The 18,712-nt window shown below is 46.8% G+C and overlaps 1 protein-coding gene and 1 long non-coding RNA gene across 2 annotated transcripts in view; both read right to left on the reverse strand.

Moving 5' to 3' along the window:
• Nucleotides 1–3,386: 3,386 nt before the first annotated feature.
• On the reverse strand, nucleotides 3,387–6,940 carry LOC144146313 (uncharacterized). Its single transcript, XR_013317679.1, has 4 exons — nucleotides 6,893–6,940; nucleotides 4,507–4,564; nucleotides 3,900–3,988; nucleotides 3,387–3,472 (listed from the first exon to the last, which is right to left on the reverse strand). It is a non-coding gene; the product is annotated as an uncharacterized LOC144146313 (long non-coding RNA).
• A 2,013-nt stretch (nucleotides 6,941–8,953) lies between these two features.
• Nucleotides 8,954–18,712, reverse strand: part of LOC144145793 (cyclin N-terminal domain-containing protein 1-like) — a 134,260-nt gene continuing 124,501 nt past the window's right edge. The window contains exons 4-7 of the mRNA XM_077677532.1: nucleotides 18,394–18,556; nucleotides 16,443–16,593; nucleotides 10,465–10,558; nucleotides 8,954–9,354 (exon numbers count right to left, since the gene is read on the reverse strand). Coding sequence (XP_077533658.1) covers nucleotides 9,247–9,354; nucleotides 10,465–10,558; nucleotides 16,443–16,593; nucleotides 18,394–18,556 — 516 coding nt within the window. The 3' untranslated portion in view covers nucleotides 8,954–9,246. The remainder of the gene's footprint in view (nucleotides 9,355–10,464; nucleotides 10,559–16,442; nucleotides 16,594–18,393; nucleotides 18,557–18,712) is intronic.

The following is an 18,712-nucleotide window of genomic DNA, read 5'->3' on the forward strand; positions in this document are numbered from 1 at the left end:
AAAGAGGAAAACAAGTTTATAGCGAAGATTTATATGGCTAGGGATTCGTGTATTTTCCTCGCCCGTCAACAAAAACACACTCCCCCTCTCTTTGAGGAAGGAGGTGTCATTCGACAGGCTTGGCTCCCTTGATTCTTCGTGACCGTAGAGAGCTCGTCTTAAACGGCATATGATTTTGACAGCGACCGCGCAGTTATGGCACGCACTGGGATGTTCGTTTGCCTCACGAAAGGAGCTCAGGGCGTGCGCTCGAGCGCGCCCTGAGCGCGTCATGAAGAACGTTTTTTTTTAATTTGGGCTTGATTAAGTGATCCGATTTAGGGATGGAGATGGGCTAGGGTTCCCAGCATTTTTGTTCTGCGTGTTCGCAAACGCCTTGCGGCAAAGCCAACTTTATGGCGCATGTCCAGCGGGAAACATCCTGTAACTCTTGTTCTATCAAACTCCCCCCTCCCCCCCCAAAGAAAAATTGTAAGAAAACTGGATGCCAACACGATTATATAATAACTGTGAATTTCGTTTACCTTTCTTTGATAGGCTACGGGGAAGTTGAAAATATGAAATTCCCGTCAGCTGTCCATGTTTCCAAGGGAGCGAAACGGCTATATTTTCCTGGTAGGATAGTACTGTAGTGATTCCAAGTTTATTCAAGCAGTCTCAGGATCACGGCCCCCACCATTAACAAATGATGAGAAAAATAAATATGTGTGTACTGTCTAACCATATGAGTGGGATGTGTGTTTTACACAGCTTCCCCTGGTCCTTCATGACTTTGCACTTGATTTCCTCGCAATAGGTTTCATGACTTCTCTGCTACGGCACCGAACCAAATTTTTCGTTCTCGTCTCCGTTCGCTACAACTTCATCCTTCACCGCAATACAGTTGTGCTAACTGTGGTACAGCCTTTACAGGCAAATTTCAAGGATAGTATATTGGCCAATGGGAATCGTGGCAGTTAACTTTGCTATGAAGCAAGCATGCGAAGCGAAAGAATGTGAATATAGCGCCGAAAAGAGTGAAATGATAACGAAAATCGCCGCAGTAAAATAAAGGAACATTAGAAGACTCAAAAAAGGCAGACGAACAGTGGGGTGAGATACGTTGTGCTTAGGACCAATGGCAACTGATACGCGCCACAGCAGAACAACGGCTGCTTATATCTTAATTTTCCACGGCGTCTTACGTAAAAGTAAGGGGCCAGAACATTATGCAACCGACCGGGGGAATTGATTGTCATCAGGACATTATGCTTTTTCTTTCATAGGAAAGTAGAGCGAGATAAATGTAGTGTGTATTTTTGCACTTAACGAGGTCATAGAGGCAGAATTAGGAGTTATAAATTTGTTCATTTTAAGCACTTATGTGATATTTAGGTGGGCGAAAGCTGCATAAAATATGCAACACATAACCATCACCGAAGAGCACGGAGCAAGAACAATATAGGAGGGGAAACGAGGCTTCCTCACGCGGCCAGATAATGTCACAAGCACTGGTCATACGTTAAGCTAGCGGCACCTCCCGCGGGTGAAGAAACTGCGGGGCTACCGCTTTCGGCATTGAACAGCACAGCCAAGGAAAGAAGTGCGGCCGCTATCATTTCGTTCATCGGGTGCCGCTACCCTCTCCTTCATCGTCACAGTGACGAAGCTTTGCAGTCCGCCTTGGTTTTCGTTGTGACATTATCGGGTCGCTCGCCCGCGCTTATCGCGATGGGCCGTTTCGCCTCTTCGTCGTGCCCAAGAGTAATGTCAGAGTCACATCAGAGTCCTTCAATGCCTTTCAGGTCGTGAAACTTCGCCATCACGCTATGGGAGAGCTTCGTACGCTGCCGCGCCGCGGCGCTGGTGTTGATCGGAGGGCAGCCGGGGGCGTGGTCAGAGCGCGTTTGGCAGAGAACGGACCATGGCGTAAGATAAAACAGACGCTCGCCGCCTTATCAGCAGTGCGCTTTCGCTTTACGTGTCGTGGGCGGCTCAAATGGACTTATCATTTTGTGAGTGGCGAAAAAAATTGGTGCGAACGGGCATGCTGCAACTGCGCCTGCCTGGTGGTCTGGCTAAAGAGCAGCGGCGGCCGCCTGATGCCCTCCGGATCTGCTGTGGCGCCACTCGCGGTAGCCTTTGTCCCCGTACGAAACTTGACCGGGAGTTTCATGACCAGGGAAACATTGAAGGACTCTGGTAATATTAACACCGAATGCGTCACCGTTGCGTTATACTTCTTGGCCTGCGAAAGCGGGGGGTAACCTTTTTTTTTTTTTTTCATTGCACTTTGAGGGTAATCTGGGGAGCATAAAATTTTTAGTTTTTCAGAACCATTCAGTGTGAGTCTGTCTATAATATGGTCAGAGACATGATTTCACCGAAGTATCTTCCGTGTACCTTGAAACATTTCGCATACCTATAAATAAACCTGAAAAAAAAAACGTTGGTTGGAAGTGCGTTCATCAGCCATATCCCTACTAAGTAATACATAAAACACCAGCTAAAATAACAACATAAAACACGAGTGAGTTGGTGCTCAGCATGTCGACCGCGATTTTTCGCTGTATTTGAGGAGAAACATCGATGGATCGTCGTTCGAGCACGTGAAAAGTCTAGTGAACTTCTGTCCTGTAAACGTCCCTGAAGATAGTTTTACGGGGTGATCTGTTACCTGCTGTCCAATGAGGACGATGCCTACGACTAAGAAAACAGGTGCGTTTCTATCCGGTGAGATTGTTTCTGCCTCAGAAAGTTCATTTCTTTAGATGCGCTGAGCTTAAGAGGTTGAGATAAACCGAAGACCGGATGCTATTCGGCGCACTGACAGCGGTCGAGGCGATACAGGGGGTATGTATAAAGCAAGTGTGGTAATAACATTAAATGAATAGCTGCACTCCACATTCAACAACTTTGAACAAAATGGTCCGTTTGCACAAAATCATGATGGCATAACCAAGCGAAAAAAAAGATGCAAGTGATAATTAAACCTGTACAACATGGCAACCTCGAAAGCTTTTTTTTGGGGGGTGGGGGGTGGGGGAGGGGCGAAGGAGGGGCTAGAATCCCGATTGAGTCCTCTGTTGACGACCACGCAATGTCTAAAACCTAGAATATCAACGTTGAATCACTATGCATGATGCTGCGCCACCGCCACCGGGAGAAAACTGCGGCAGAGAGCACGCTCCCTCAGCAGATGCTACGTCGGTGCGCATCTGCTGTGTCTTATTTCTCCTTCTGATGCACGCACTATAGAACGCGTCGTAGCCAATGAAAATAGAGCACGCCCAGTACTTCTGCGGCAGGTCGGCGCCGTCCTCAGTTCCGGTGGCAGATGTGACGTATGTACTCTTCGGACACGGATTTTGTGGACGGCAGCTGGGCAGGCTGGTTTCACCAACCTAGCCAAGTCACGCTCTCACGTTAGCACAACCCATTCGAGACGTTGAAGATTGCTTACGTGAGTCGGAGGCGGGATTTCAGTACTACGCTGCAAAGGTAAAGGGGGAAAGCGGATGTCATGAAGAGCACATGTGTCACTTTGTCGTATTGATCATTACAACACATTCAAGAATACTCGTTGGAAATTTTTGCGTTACTTTCTTCCCGTATATTATATTAGGTATTTCAACAGTTATTACAATAGTTTTTTTACGGGCGGTAATCTTAAAATCTACAAAAAAAATCCGTGCAGATAACAGCTGTGCGTAAAAAGAAGCGGCTTGTTTTGTCCGTAACACGAAGGCAAGTAGGACACTTTGCGACATCGTTCGAGTGGTTCGACACCTTACAGGCACTGGATAAACTGAAGCACGAAACTAATTTCCATGACATGACTTATGCACGCCAGTAATAAGAGGCTCATTGAACTGGGCAGGTCGATAAGAGGATGGCCAGGTATGATGCAAAGTTCGTACCGGAAAGAGGACGTTGAGCAGCATGATATCAGAAACCACGTTGAAGACGGTCTCAATGCCCAGGAGCACATCGTAGATGAATCCCGTTGCTAAGCCGGTTTCGTCGCAAAGAGAGAAGCCAGAGACATCATTAGCGAAGAGGAGTGAAAATTGTGAATTCGACGAATTGGCAAACAAATCCGTTTCATTCTCTTTTAATTTTTCGTGCTCTCTCTTGAAAATTCTACAATGATATTAGGGAGACGACGTCAGGTAGCCGCCAACTACGCGACGGACCTTACAGAATGCTAGTGAGTATTCAGAGTTCATCCCTGTCTCAAAGAAACTGGGAGGAGCACAGAATATAAGCCAGGCACCCATTATACCCTATAATGAAAGGGCACTGCGTTCTAGGCTCTTTCTGCATTGAACTTGGCTGTCACATCCCGCGAGCAGATATCAAGCCCCACAGTCACCCTCTGTCCCTTCCCGTGGTGCGCTTGCGCCTATATAGAGTTACGCGGGTCTGCTCTGACCCAGCATCTTCATGCATTGTCTTACTGACACACACATACGATACAGTTTTATAAACACAAAAAAATCCGTGTTTTCCACGGCAAAATCTCACTTGCGATGATGCGGTAGAAGCCGAAGGCATAATTCGTGATGGAGAAGAAGTTGACACACTACAAAGACGTTGCAATATCGAAAATCAGAAACAGAGACCAGCTCGTGGCGCGAAATAGTAAAAAAAGTTCGCTTTTGTAATATGGGGTAGTTTACTGGACATCGCGGCTACAGCACACTGTTATGGAGGCCAGAAAAAAAGCTGTCACTAGACTACGAGAACACACGAGTTAAAGTGAGTTGAAGATCAATTGGTGGATCTTTGAAGACTGCGTAAGCGTCTCGTCCTTCTGAAACCTGAGGCTTTGAGTGGTTCCCCTTTTAGCGAAGTTGTTGCCCGGTACCGATAGCTTAGTTATAACGGAAATCAGATGCTTATGCGTACTCGTGTTATGTATAACTTTGAGACAGCCTGAAAATGACGGGAATGGTCTACAGTTACATTACTTTCGCGGTTGGCCTGGTTTCAGACCGTCGCCCCGGCCATGAAAACTGTTTCCATTCTCCAAGGCCGGTGTCGATCAACCGGGGCGGTCGGCTACATGATGACTGTCCCGACAACCGCCGTAGCACGGAAAAGGCGACCGATAGCGCGCGAGTATTTCTGCGCAATAACTTGACTGTGTTTCGCGCAAAAGTGCGTTTCACGGCGCCCGCACCCCACTGTCACGGAGATACAGACAGGCCATGGTTCAATTGCGTGCCACAGGTATGCAGCCCTGATGACAAACATGTTACTAACCAAATGTCTGAAGTGTTGCAGTCAATTTATGCTCCTTTTTTATGCAAATAAATTTCACCCTAAATTCAATCCTGCATTGTACTTGGCTACAAATAGGTTGGTAAGCGCCAATTTTTTTCAGGTAGTGTCTTAACCCGTCCTATGAGAAATGGGTGGAGCTGCTGACCAGCTACGAGCTTTCATACCAGCGACTGGGGGAGAGGGCACGGACTAAGGAAGCCTCCCACCCGGTGGGTGCCCTAACACCACCACCTCGACTCCGACCAATACATATCATTCATCATCATCATCAGGCAGTGTCTATACTGCCGGCGCTAGCAGAATAGTTTGTTCCGATATTCTATCGGGAGTCTTCGCCTCTTGGCTGCCTCGTCCAATGTGCCGTAGGTTAGGTTAGGTTATGCGATGTTAGGTTAGGCTTGGTTAGGTTAGGTTATGTTAGGTTAGGAAAAATAATTCTGCCGGCACCTGCAGAATAACGATTTCCGTATCATACCGACAAGTTTCGTGTGACTTCGGGATGCCAATGGGCGGCGACTGCCAAAAAAAAAAAAACAGGATTCTGTCACGGCCGGCAGAATTCACACCGCCTCTTTTACGAACAAGCAGCGCGTGCTTTCTTCCTAGCTGTCCCGAAAAATGCTACGGATATCGTATTATTTTTGGGTGAGATTCGTTATTGCCGTCACTAGGTGTTTGGCGTGAACCTCGAGCGACAAGCTGCAATAAAGCAAGGCTACAGTGAGGGCTGGGCGTGAAGGCTGGGGCGTTGAAGTAGCATGGCGATCGGCGAAGCGGAATAATTGAAAAGAAGGCGTTTATTTGCCCATTGCAGGACACGACTCACCACGCCGGTGGCGGGCACAAAAGAACAACAGAACAACAAGCGCGCCCAGGCCTCACTTAGGCCTGGAGCTGCGTCGGCGTAACAGCACTGTAGGTGACGCTAGGGAAAAACTAGTAACTATGGCTGGCGCTCACATACCTTGATGCCATCAACATTCTTTTACTCATTTATGTTATTACCTATATTTTCGCCGATCCTTTGGAAGTAACATTGCTCCGCACAACTAGAGCTAGAGCACTGCGCGGGACGGATAGAAGCCTGCTTTAACTGCAACGGGCCGGGCCGCGTAGCAGAAAAATTCAATTTTTTCTACTAGACCTGGGCTATGAGTCACGCCGTAGTGGAGGCTTCCAGATCAATTCAGGCCACCTGGTAATCTTTAATATGCGCCGATATCTCGACACAGGGGAGTTTTCGCTTTTCGACTCCACCAGAAAAGCGGAAGCAACGTCCGGAAGTCGCTCCCCCGTCCTTTGGATCAGCAGCACAACGCCTTAGCCAATGAGTCACAGCGATGGGTAGCCACCGCGTACAACGCGTAGCGTACATCTTTGCGGGACGTTGGGGTGCCTGATTCTTGCGCTACCGGGATGATTTTGATCTAAAATGGCGGCCCGCACTGTGATCTAGCTGAAACACTCAACAGTTCCCTTCGAGAAGCCGTCCCTCCCTAAATTTCGGCTGCTGCTTAGCGCACACATACCCCTCTTAGGTCTACGAATCAAACTGCTACAGGTTCAGCGTTGCTGAATGGCAGTTTGTTTTCGAACTCAAGAAGACGTCTAAATAGGTACTCACAATGCAGATGACTAGGAGCCAGACGACGTGGTTCTGTGACAAGCTCATCTCTTCTTCTACGCTCGCGCACACTGGCACGCTCTCAGTTGGTGATGATGATAACGCGCAAGTTCCCGATTACACAACCAGGGAGCATGGGCGAACCCAGCATAAAAAAAACGCAGTGTCTAGAGTGCCGTCCGACGGCACTCTAGACCATCAAAAAAAAAAAAAAGTCGTTGTAGCACAGAGGATCCGCCTTAGCTTCTTGTTCCCAAGGGGGGTGGTTCGAGACTAGCTCTTCACTCGTTTTTTTTTTTGTTGTTTTGTTTTTTCATCGTTAAATAGAAGTGTAATTTTTATGCCTCAGGTTAGTTTTGGTGTTTTAAATGATTTTTTTGTGTGCGTTAGGTTATCTTATGTTATGTTTAGGTTAGGTTGTCTACCTTTACGTTATCTAGAGCGATGTAGCGCAAGACGCGGCAGTTGTGTCACAAAACGCCGGTGGACGTCGATATAGTGCACTGCTTATAATACCATCGGACGGCACTCTAGACACGGCCTAAAAAATCCGCGGCACCTAGGAACTCGTAATAATATAGTGAATGTGATAGCCCTTGTGTTTAATCGTGGAACGGACACGCTGGTGCTGTGCGCGCCGCCATGTCTCGCAACTGCTGCTGATGTGAACGCTTTATAGGAGGAGGAGATAGCCTTTATTACATCAGGAAGACGCTAGGTCAAGCGGGGGAAGCGGGAGTATAGGGTGGGGTGTTCGTAGCTTGGGACATCTTGAAAATAAACCGTTCAAGTTGAAGCTTGTTGGCTCTTTACGAAGGCGGAAGAGGCCACGAGGGGTGAGGAGAGCAGGCTCACGGCTCTAGAGTCCATCGTCGGATACACCGCACCGATGAAATTTTTTATTGTCGCGTGGCAGTAGAAGTAAAGTCCTTTATTGGGAAAGGGAACGCCGATTGGCCAGAGGGGAGGGAGGAAGAACGCTTCTTGAATCTTCTTCAAGGGTCATGTAGGCAGCTTCTAACGGTGAAACTGATGGTCCAGTTTGAGCTACCGAGCTGGTTGTTGGTTGTAGGCCTCAGTTACTACTGAGGACATTGGTCACAGTCTTGCCCAGCTCAAACAGTTCATCATTTCATTTTCAACTCAGTTAGCTACTCTGTCTGTAAGAGTTTCCCTGATAAATGTGGCGTGGTTTTGTGCACTCATCCTTTATGCTTTCCTTTGAGCATTCATCCTTTATGCTTTCATTCTTCATCCTTTGCACAATTCGTGTATCATGTGTCGGGCATTTTATGTGACGTGGACGCCGTATTTTCGACCAAAGTAATTAACTAACGCTTACGGATTAAAACGGTGCCCCACAGCTTCTCCAGGTGAATCTTATTTGGTGCAGCTATAGAAGCAGCAGGTTTCGTACGGCTGACGTCGTGCAGCTCTTTTAGGTGACAAGGTAATTATAGACGATATTCGTTGAAAAGTTTAGCAGTCAATTTCTTCGCTTGGCAACACTGTAAACGGCCGCAGACATGGCCGATGCGCCACGGATACGGCGCAGCCCATGGGCCACTGCGGCCGCACGCCGAAGAAAAAAAAGACACCGGCGTGCGTCATCTGCTCCGTTCCAATCCGATTCTAAACTGGCGCCAACAGAGATGTTATTAATCGCACTCACACTGAACTCGAGGAAATACGTACTGGGAGTTCGATGAGGTAGAGTTTGTAACGCGAAACAGTCATGTGTTTCACAGTCGTGCTTGTGCTTAGTACGGGCAAGTGCCGCCATCCCGCGGAGCCCGACGTAACGAGTGACGGGCCTGACGGCGCACTCACACGGTTGCATGGAGGAGAAGAGGTGTGCCTGATCTGCGGGCCGTCCGCACAACGTCGCCTAGCAACAGACGCTTGGCCGCAGATATGGCGGCGCACACTTGGTTGCCTGCATGCATTCCACGCCATTGAATACCGAGGATATGCTTTGAATTCCCCGAGCAAAACTCGGGGGGATCGTTATTCCATCTTTTCTTATCAAATGCAGTTTGTAAACATACATCAGCTGAAGAATGCATCGTCAACAAAATAATTTATTGATAAATTATTCTCCCTGTAGTAGGTGGGCTCTCCGAGTATGACCCGACCCCGTCATCACGCCAAACAATAGTTGGTGCAACCGCAAAAGAAACCACGTAGCGTAAGACCAGAAATTATACTACTTGACACGGAGCGTCTGTTTCGGGAGATGCTTGCGCACACTTCGTGGAGTTTTGGCGCCCGTCTCCTGGCGACGTTTTGCGAGGGTTGCTACGCCCGTCAGCAGCAGACCCGGTGGTGAATCCGCAGCCGTGGATATCCTCCATTCAAGCCGAGAGGGGATCCTTGCTGAAGAGCGCGGCCATGATGACGCAGCTCAAGTCATGCACCTCCTCCTTTGAGATACGCGTCACCTTGTGCACGTGGGTCAGAAACTAGGAGAGAGAGAGAGAGAGAGAGAGAGAGAGAGAGAGAGAGAGAGAGAGAGAGAGAGAGAGAGAGAGAGAGTACATGATTTTACAAGGGCTGCATGTAGCGGAGCAGGTTTTTTGTTTCTAAGATCCCTTCAGTAACTGTGCAATATGAGGCAGCGAGGACAGCCAGTACCTGTATACACAGCCAGCCAATCAAGAATACCACTGAGGAACCACAAACTGTCGCTTCCTCTGAATGAACTCGGAAAAAAAAAGAATTGTGGTTCATACTCCGGACTAAGGCGTTCCTTACAAATCACCCGGAATATCCGCTTAGACAAAAAAAAAAAACTTTTGGGGTTATAATTCAGGTATGCTGCTTGAGGAGACTGGGCAGCCACTACAACCAGGTATCCTCCCAAGCCTACGCTCAATGTTAGATATCCCCGGAAGTATGTGCAATGCCTCTCCTGTTTATCGTGGCAAGGATATGTGGTACTTGAAAGCGTTTCCGAAATGGAACAGGGCGGTGGTGGTGGTGCCATTGGCAAATAAAGCATGAACCAACTCAGGGGGCTTGGGCCAGACAGGACAATGTTATGAGCCAATTCTTCATTGATTCTTTCTCGTTGTTCGTAATCGCGTGACCTATATTAGCACACTGGATAATGATTCTGAGTTTTACAGGATCCGCATACGATTTCAAGACGCCCTTGACCACTTCCGGAAGTTACACCTCTTTTCCTTCTTTTTTTTCTTTTCTGTTAAGGATAGTTACAATAAAAGTAATTACTTGCGCGATACCGCTTCGAAGTGAAAATTTAGCTACGAGGGTGAGTGCATCACTGGCTGAGCAGTGGGCCGTACGCGAACGGTAGGCATTAAGCGGATTTACCAATCCTCTGGAAAATAATAAAATAAATAAGGATAGTTCGATCAACCGAGGAACACCAACATCATGAATCAGCCATTTTGTCTATGTACATTGGCCTGAAACGTTACCACAAGTTTGACTGCAGCGTCTTCAAACATGAATGTTGCACACAGAGGGTGTGCCCTCTCATGCGAAGTGAAGGTCAAGGCTCCTGCATGCTCGTGATTGTCCTGTGCAAGAACGCTGCGTTCACTTACCCCGTCGTACCGTTTCGGCCTCTTCACCTTCATTGCCGACACGACCACAGAAGACGCCAGCAGGAGCTGATCCGCCTTGAAAGCACGAATCCTCCTGTGGAACCACACATCGTCACCACATTCAAACTGATTTTTAACCTCTCCAAATGCAAAAAAAAAAATGGCGAGTATGCAAATAACCAGGACCATGACTTGCGTAAACGCTGGTCAATGGACAGAAAAGAAATATGTGTTAACGCTTAGATTGGAGACAAGGATTAGACAGAACACAGATAATTACAGGTGGCTCTCTCTCCCCCACACACACATCCGCAAAGATGCACACACACACGCACGCACGCATGCACACACACGCACATGCACGCACGCACGCACGCATACACGCACTGTGGAACTGCACGTGTACACCTCGGTTGTCCCTCTTGAAGGGATTATTGCTCCTCATTCCAGCAGATAACACATGACTCATGAAGAGGAAAATCGTAGCCCTACCATCAAATCTGCTCAATACGATCAAGAGGCCGTGCCACAAGACTCACAAGAGGCGCATCTCATAATACTATTCGCCCCGAGGTCGAACACTTCGTCTGCTCGTTCACATCGGTCGCAGCGCAAGACGCGTGCTGCACACGATAAAAAGACGAATATGTGCACTTGTTTGGCACTAAGCAGTAGCATAGTTACCTTTGCTTGCGGATTTTATCTAAGAACGCAATAATCAGCGGCCGTTGCGGGATAATGTGCTAGTTTAGTTCCACGAAACATCGTCGCCGTGGTCAGCGCTTGAGCGTGAAACGTGCTACGAACATTGTTTCGACACATTGCACTTTTCTTATTGTAAGTGCAGTCGGCTGCCGTTCCGGGAACGGTAAAGAGTGCCTTTTGAAGGTGGAGTGGTGGTCATTTAAAGGATAAGAGTTTACGGGTCTTGTCGCTTCTTACAGGGGGTAAGAATCCAAATTCCCGTGCGTATACCCGTACATTTTCCACACCCTTGTAAATTGCGCTGTGTCTTTCTAGAAAGAAGAAACAAACAAAAACAATAACACTGCACACGACCCGTGCGCTATCGCCCATACATTAACGAGGACGTATTTACCCTCGCAAGCGCCTGTGCGATCGAATTCTTCCCGTACCTTCATAAAAACCATTTTTGGACAGTCGTTGCTTACACTCTTTTGCTAATGTTATGTATTGTTTAAAGTACTTTTCTGTGGATGCGCAAGAGTATTTCAGGGGGATTTCTCGGTAAAATTAAGCAGTTTTGAGTTTGCGTCTGTACTGTGGCATTTCGTGTGTCATTTTTTATATATCCCATTTTCAAATCACGACATGAATCACCTTATCCAGAGATGTGTTTCACTCAGCGTAACCAAATGACTAATATAGTCAAGTCCTTATTAACCCCTTAAGGTGGACCTAACTTTGAAGAAAAAAATCGCGTAATTTAATGCACGTTGTTGCCCACATGTGTGGAGGGTGCGTGCCACGACTCACTGGATCGTTTCATTTTTCCCACAATGCTGGCTTTCAACCCCATATTTCCAAAATACTGGCGTTTACTTGTTGAAGTACTGCTTTTTTACCGCTATGGAATACGACGCCTAGCGTATTTCCAGTTGCAAGTAATACTGATCGCCAACGTTTGGTTTTTCCCATTGCATTGTTTCTCTTCTCGCTGCGTTTGGAACGTTGGCAGAACCCCCCCCCCTCCCCCCCTCCTCCCCCGCCGACACCCCAGCCCCACAGAAAATGCACACAAAACTTTTATCCGTGCCTTTTTAACCAATCCTCAAGATTTAAAGGCCCAGTCAAAAGCGAGGTTCCGTTTACAACATAAAGCAGTTACTGGGAACCCGTTGCGCTATTTCGTAAAGAGAAATAGAGGAACGTTTTACTACATCTGCTACTACAGGGCAACTTTATTTGTCATCTTTATGGTTCTTAAGCGACATTTCGCAAGACTGCAAACATATCTAGCTGTTCTAGGCACCGGTTAGATTTCTAAATGAACGCAAATGGTCAACAGTGCAGCCTTAACAGAAAATCTGGGCACACTGTGAGGTCGCATAGGCTTGGTTTACGCACTGTAAACCTGCTTGTCACTTTGCAAAAACCTAGCTACACATTAGATGTTGATTGTACGGCCCGCGTTGGCCATTTAATTCGGAAGTTCACTTGCGATGAAAGCGTTAAATAAGATATCCGACACCGTTATTTATCAAACCTGCCCTCAGAGTGGCTTAAATTTCGTTTAACTAAAGCTGCTCGCAAACAACTTGTTTGAATGGTTGCATTTACATCTCTGCGCTTGTTAAAATTCAGTAATTTTATGTTGCGTTTCCAAACCACAGAAAATATTGTAAGCTGTTAGAAAAAATCTTGGGACAGTTAGGGGGTGTTACCATTTCAGGGAATCCCACAAATGCAAGAGTGCGTCATGCTACCCATGAAAGCGATCGAAACAGCTGTTGTAAACTGAATTCCAGAGATCTAGGCTTCCTGATTTGCTTCTATTTACGCTTTTTTTTTTGCAGGCTCAAAGCCATACTCAGGAAAGATCGAGTTTGCTACGAGCCACGGCGTACAAGTTCATTGTCATTATTTCGGCCGTTCTGCGATTCCCGATGTGTCGACGCTTTTTCGGCGTAGTAATGAGAACCTATTGCCACTTCCATGCTATAAATTGAACGTTGAGGAACCGATCTACAGCATACCACTCTTTTCTGCGCCTTTCATGCTCACATACGGCGCGAAAAAGGCACGAAGCGCGCCCACAGTAAGCATTCTCCCGGGCCGCTCAGCGTAGCATCCACACTAGCGGCGCGACACTGTCGCCACCTATATGTCGATCTCGCGGAGAATACTATCTGCTCGTTCGCAGCTGTCCCATACAAAAAGCGGGCCCGCCTTCCCGCTTACGCAACTGATAACCTCGAGGAAGAGGATGGCCCGCTCCTTCCTGGTCGTGACCCCGGTCGTCATTCCATTTCCTTCCCCACGTATATTGAAAAGCGCCTGTAACAACGATGACACTGATGCGTCATGGAGTACGCATGAACGTACAGCCATGGACAAATAAAACGCGATCAACAAAATACGAACAAGAACCCACAAATGGCGCTATTTATTTTCATGCAAGTCAAATTGACACGTGGCTTAATTACAGTGACAAAGTTGGGGAATGTGGCTTTCAAATGTAGCGATAGCGCGCCATTATTGGACCTCCGCCAACAGAATGTTTCTTTAACTTTGGGTGTTCTGGTTCACAATTTTGTTATCGCATTTCATTTCACCATGGGTGAATATACGCACGGACATCTTTTTTTTTTCATCGAATCTATCTTGCGTTAGGCTCTGGCCACAGTTGTGCGCGTCTGTCGGGTCCCGCCGACCAAGAATCGCACGCCCTCACTGGCTAGCTAGTGCAACATGCTACGTAGCTCTCAGTCTAATGGAGGTATCTTGGAAAAGGTCGTAATTAGTTCACGGTGGAGTTCTAAACGTTATAGAATTACCGTCTTCTGTCAATGCATGCCGTGTATACGGAGGTAGTATGGTTACAGAAAACGGCTGTAAGCCTGTAACTTTTATTTTACCGAAACTATCCCCAAACAAATTACGTGACAATTAAATTAATTATTTCCAAGTAAATTATGCTCGCGAGTGCTTATTCGATCAATACAGTGAGTCAACATACATAACTCAATATAGTTATCAACCAATACAGCTTCACGGTCTTCCATCTGCGTAATAGGGGAAAGGCGTTCGTTATTTTTGTTTCAATGGAAAATAGTAAAATTTGTACGGGAGCACGAGTAGGGTCCAAGACTTTCCTGACAAGGCGGTACGGGTGACCAAGTTGTCGAAAACTGAACGTTATTAAATGAGCTAGGAAGCAACGCGAGAGCTGTTTTCACCTGTAGTTAGTAGGGCCAAAAGAATACATTGCGCGAGCGATTATGAAACTATACCCCCTTACTAATGAACGAAAGAGAGTACCCGACTTTTCAATCGCGTGTTTCAGAGGACGTTTTTAGGGTTACAAATAGAATCAGGTTACAAATAAAGCAAACGAACCTTATAATTTGTGAACCTTATGATTGCGAACCTTATAATATATGAACTTGTGCGTTCATATCTGAGCTCCCGAAATCAGTACGTAGAAATGAATGAATGTACATCTCGCACTCGTCAAATAACTGCTGGGGTGCCGCAAGGTAGTATTCTTGGACCGGTGCTTTTTTTTATTTTATATAAATGACATTGTACGGATAGACTCCATTAATAGGTTCATTATCTACGCTGATGACTGCACTGTGCTGGTTCATGGAAAGGATTTGCCAGAAATTTTGCCCAATGCAAATCGCATTTGTTATCAGCTTCAAAGTTGGTCCAAACTAAACATCCTATCACTGAACGAATCAAAAACTAAGTGCATTATTTTTCGTTCTCGAGGCACCTCTTTAGATTTACCGAATAGCATCACATTGGGACCCTATACAATTGATATCGAAAAATCAATAAAGACACTTGGGGTTACATTCTCCGAAAATATGAGTTGGAATGACCACGTTAATTCTATCTGCTCAAAAGCACGGAAGGTTGCTGGTGTCATTAGCAGACATCGCCATGAACTCCCAAGTAACATCAAGAAACTTTTGTACAACTCCCTCCTGCAGTCCCACCTCAATTATTGCGCAGTAGTATGGGCAAACACCACTTCACAGAACCTACAGAAACTAGTACTAATACAAAAAAAGGCCGTCCGGGCTATAGATAATGTTTCGTACTTAGAGCACACTCACCCACTTTTTCAAAAGCATAAATTGCTCCGTGCTGGTGATATATACAATTATCAGCTACTGCGCAGGTACAAGAAAGCATCGCTAGAAAAACAAAGTTCTTTTTTAACTGAAGCTGCCCTAACAATGACTCATAGCCTTTATTTTTATCGATACCGGTCCCCATGGCAAGTTCCATTTTCACGTACTGACTACGGGTGCCAACGAATTAAGAGCACCTTGCCTATTGTACTTAACAAGTTTGACCGGGAACAAATCGACATTTTATTGTTAAACAGACATGATATTTTAAATCTATTTTTAGATGATAAAATGTGATTTCACTGGTGCGAACACGATGTGTTTTCTTTTTCGAATATTGTAAAACTCGGAATACTGGTATGGTTGATGTATGCGATCGTAATTCTTTTTTTTTTTTTTGTACTCGGTTTGCGTGTTGCAGTTCATGTATAAGTATTTTTATTACTGTACACTGTATGTACTCCTGTCGTGCCGCCAAATTGATTTTATTGTATTTTGTGGTTTTATATCGCTATGACATGTGAAAAGGGTGTATTTTTCAGTGCGTTTTTTGCATATACCCTCTTAGCGCACACGCCGTTCATTGCTGGACGGGGGCAAGGGCCCTGTCAAGCTGCTCCTTGCAGCTTCTTTCCTTGCCCCTACGATGTACCTTTTTCACGTCGATGTACCTATGAGCGAAATAAACTTTTGATTTGATTTGATATTGAGATCATTAGAAAAGAGTTACAGCGCACTCAGACGAGAGCATAACTACAGGACATAGCGCCGTGTCCCGTATTTCTTCTCAGTTTTCCCGTTTGAGTGCGTTTTGACTGCCTTTTTAAGGTGCATTACTAACTATCCCACCGAGTAATTTTTAGATACACAACTTTACCTTCAAGTATGCTTTGTTACACAGCCTTCCTTTCCCTTTAATTAACTGCCTCGTTCCTTGTGCGTAACTGCTACTCCTCAAAGCCAGCCTTCCAATACGTCTGTTTTCTAACTCGTACCGCTCATTTGGGGGCTTGCCGCACTGTTGATCTCATGACGTTGAAAATGTGCTCAGAATTTTCTGGTGCTTGGCCTGAAATCACTTTAAACCTTAAAGCAGCTCAAAACATCGTCACGACGCCCTCCACTGGGTATGGTAGACAAGGTGGCTCTCACCGCGTCTTCTCCTGCTGGCTGGCGCTCCGGTCGTGCGCGAGATGCTTGAAGGCACGCTCGTAGACTTTGTGGCGAACCACGTAGAAGCCCTGCAGCAAGCGCAACGTGGTCGGGTAGAGGTCCCTCGGGTTGAAGCTCGGGTCGTTGTGACCTGCGATCGTATAATAAGGTCGCCGCGGAAACGTTAGCAGCCAATTTAAGCCGAGGCCCACTAGCGCCCACTAATTGCTGTCGAATACGTTAAAAACGCAAACGTGAACCTGCCGCTGACAAAACTATCAAAATATGAGAAGCGCAAGCACGAAAACAAGCGGTGCGCTGACCTTATCCGTGCATTAATTCCTGAACCTCCCTTGTGGGTATTTAACGTGTATCGCTATTTTTCGGTTATGTGTTTATGCGATCGATCTCAATCCCTTTTTATATCCGCGGTGTCATGTGCAACATACTCGTGTCCACACGTGCGTACAATGACACATGTCCACGCGGGGCCTGGTGCAAGGAATAATAGAATCTGAGATCCAGGGGTGTGATCATTGACCTTAGACCTCGCTGTCTTGATCGCTGCATACTGGGTGCGTTGTAATCCTGTCGTCTACGCCTGGAGCTGCACGTCCGGAGAATTCGTTGCCATGTTTACTCATGTATACGGCCGAATAAATGAAAGGTGCCCATGTGAACAACACGCGGAAGCTTACGTGGTGAGATGAGACGCCACCACTGACTTATGCCTTCCTCTCCTCCTACGACGAACACCATTTTCCCCGTAGGAAAGAAAACACAATGTAATGCGTGTTGCACTCAGTAGCTATTGTAACATTTTCACTATATTGCCACATCTTCTATGGCTCGAGCCAACACTATACTACGTAACGTAGAGTTAACTCTACTCAGGGGTTGCAAAGGGTATCATTTCTTATTCTAAATTTGCGTCAGATTGCCTGACAAGCCAGTGGCAAGCAAACTAGTTTAGCCGATGGGTGTGTGCGTTCTTGCTGAGGAGGTAACAGAGCCTGATGGAATGGGAGCTGTCAGATTTAGCACTGGGCAGTGTGCAGATGGTGGCCCAAGAGAGGAAGAGAGGAAAAGGGGGAGGTGGTGCTTCCCTGCCGGCTTGACGATGCCATCCGTTTTTACAAAGATTTCTATCGTCAAATTACAATTTTTTTGGTGTGTGTGCAAGCTCAAACCAGGGTTTTGTAAGCCAAAACCGCACCTGTGCTTTGGGGCGCCCCGTAGAGTAAAGCTCCCCTGCGGATATTCCACGCGTGACAATATTTTGTGTGGGAGTTTTTTGTTGTTGTTGTTAGTCGCCTACACCAGACAAATAGTGACTGCGGCACGAATTCGAATTATTAAACCACCGCAGTTTCTTACAACCGCGCTTACAGGCACTATGCGGCTGCACATGGCAACGCTGCTAAAACGGGTTCACCGTTCGACGCCGTGGCGAGGACGTTACGCTTCGGGTTTTGGTGCTTTATATTGCTTCGATTCAATCCCCAGAGCCAGCGCATAAGTCTTTAACGGTTCGCTTACTGAGAGCAACGAAGTGCATTCGCATTGCATCTCGACTTGAGGTATACGTTTTCTACATCTTTTAGGTCGTCATAAACAGAGAATCTCTGGTATCACGGCGTTCAATTACCCTGAAATATTGAAGTAACTGCATGCGGCTTTTTTTTTTCATATCATGCGACCCGGAAGATAAAATACTGATGCTTTTATTAGAAAAAAACAGTTCTTTCGGTAGGACACGAGGGTTCGCGGTATACGCACTCAAGGGTAAGCCAAGGTAGCTTGGTAGGTTGGAAGACCGAGGTAGCCAGGCACTTCGTGACCGGCGTCACGGAGATTGTAAAACACGGGTATACATACACGCGCGTACAAAGCATGCCATAGAGGGCGTAAAGAGCAGGCAAAAGCCGAGGCACCCTAGCAAAAAGCTCACCGATGACGTCCAGGAGCACCCCGGCGTACACAAGCGGCGTGGCTACGTCGAGGCGGTACCGGAGCGTTGTGAGCACCCGCAGTTCGGACTGCAGCACGCTCTGGGTGCCGTACGAGTCGCTGAAGGCCTGCAGCATGCGGCGCACGTCCTCGATCGTCACGCCCTGCAAGCGGGGAGAGAGAAACAGCCGCCGGTCACAGTTGGCGGGACTCTAGCTGCATAGGCTGCAACCTCGCGATACCTTGTTAGCAGCGGAGCTGTTGTTGCTGACCGCAATTTGTGTGACGTCATCAGGAAACCCTGAGTTATAGTTATTGCC

This window comes from Haemaphysalis longicornis, unplaced genomic scaffold, assembly GCF_048455015.1.
Source record: "Haemaphysalis longicornis isolate Haplotype H1 unplaced genomic scaffold, Haemaphysalis longicornis Haplotype H1 scaffold_7, whole genome shotgun sequence".
Classification (NCBI taxonomy): Eukaryota; Metazoa; Arthropoda; class Arachnida; order Ixodida; family Ixodidae; genus Haemaphysalis; species Haemaphysalis longicornis.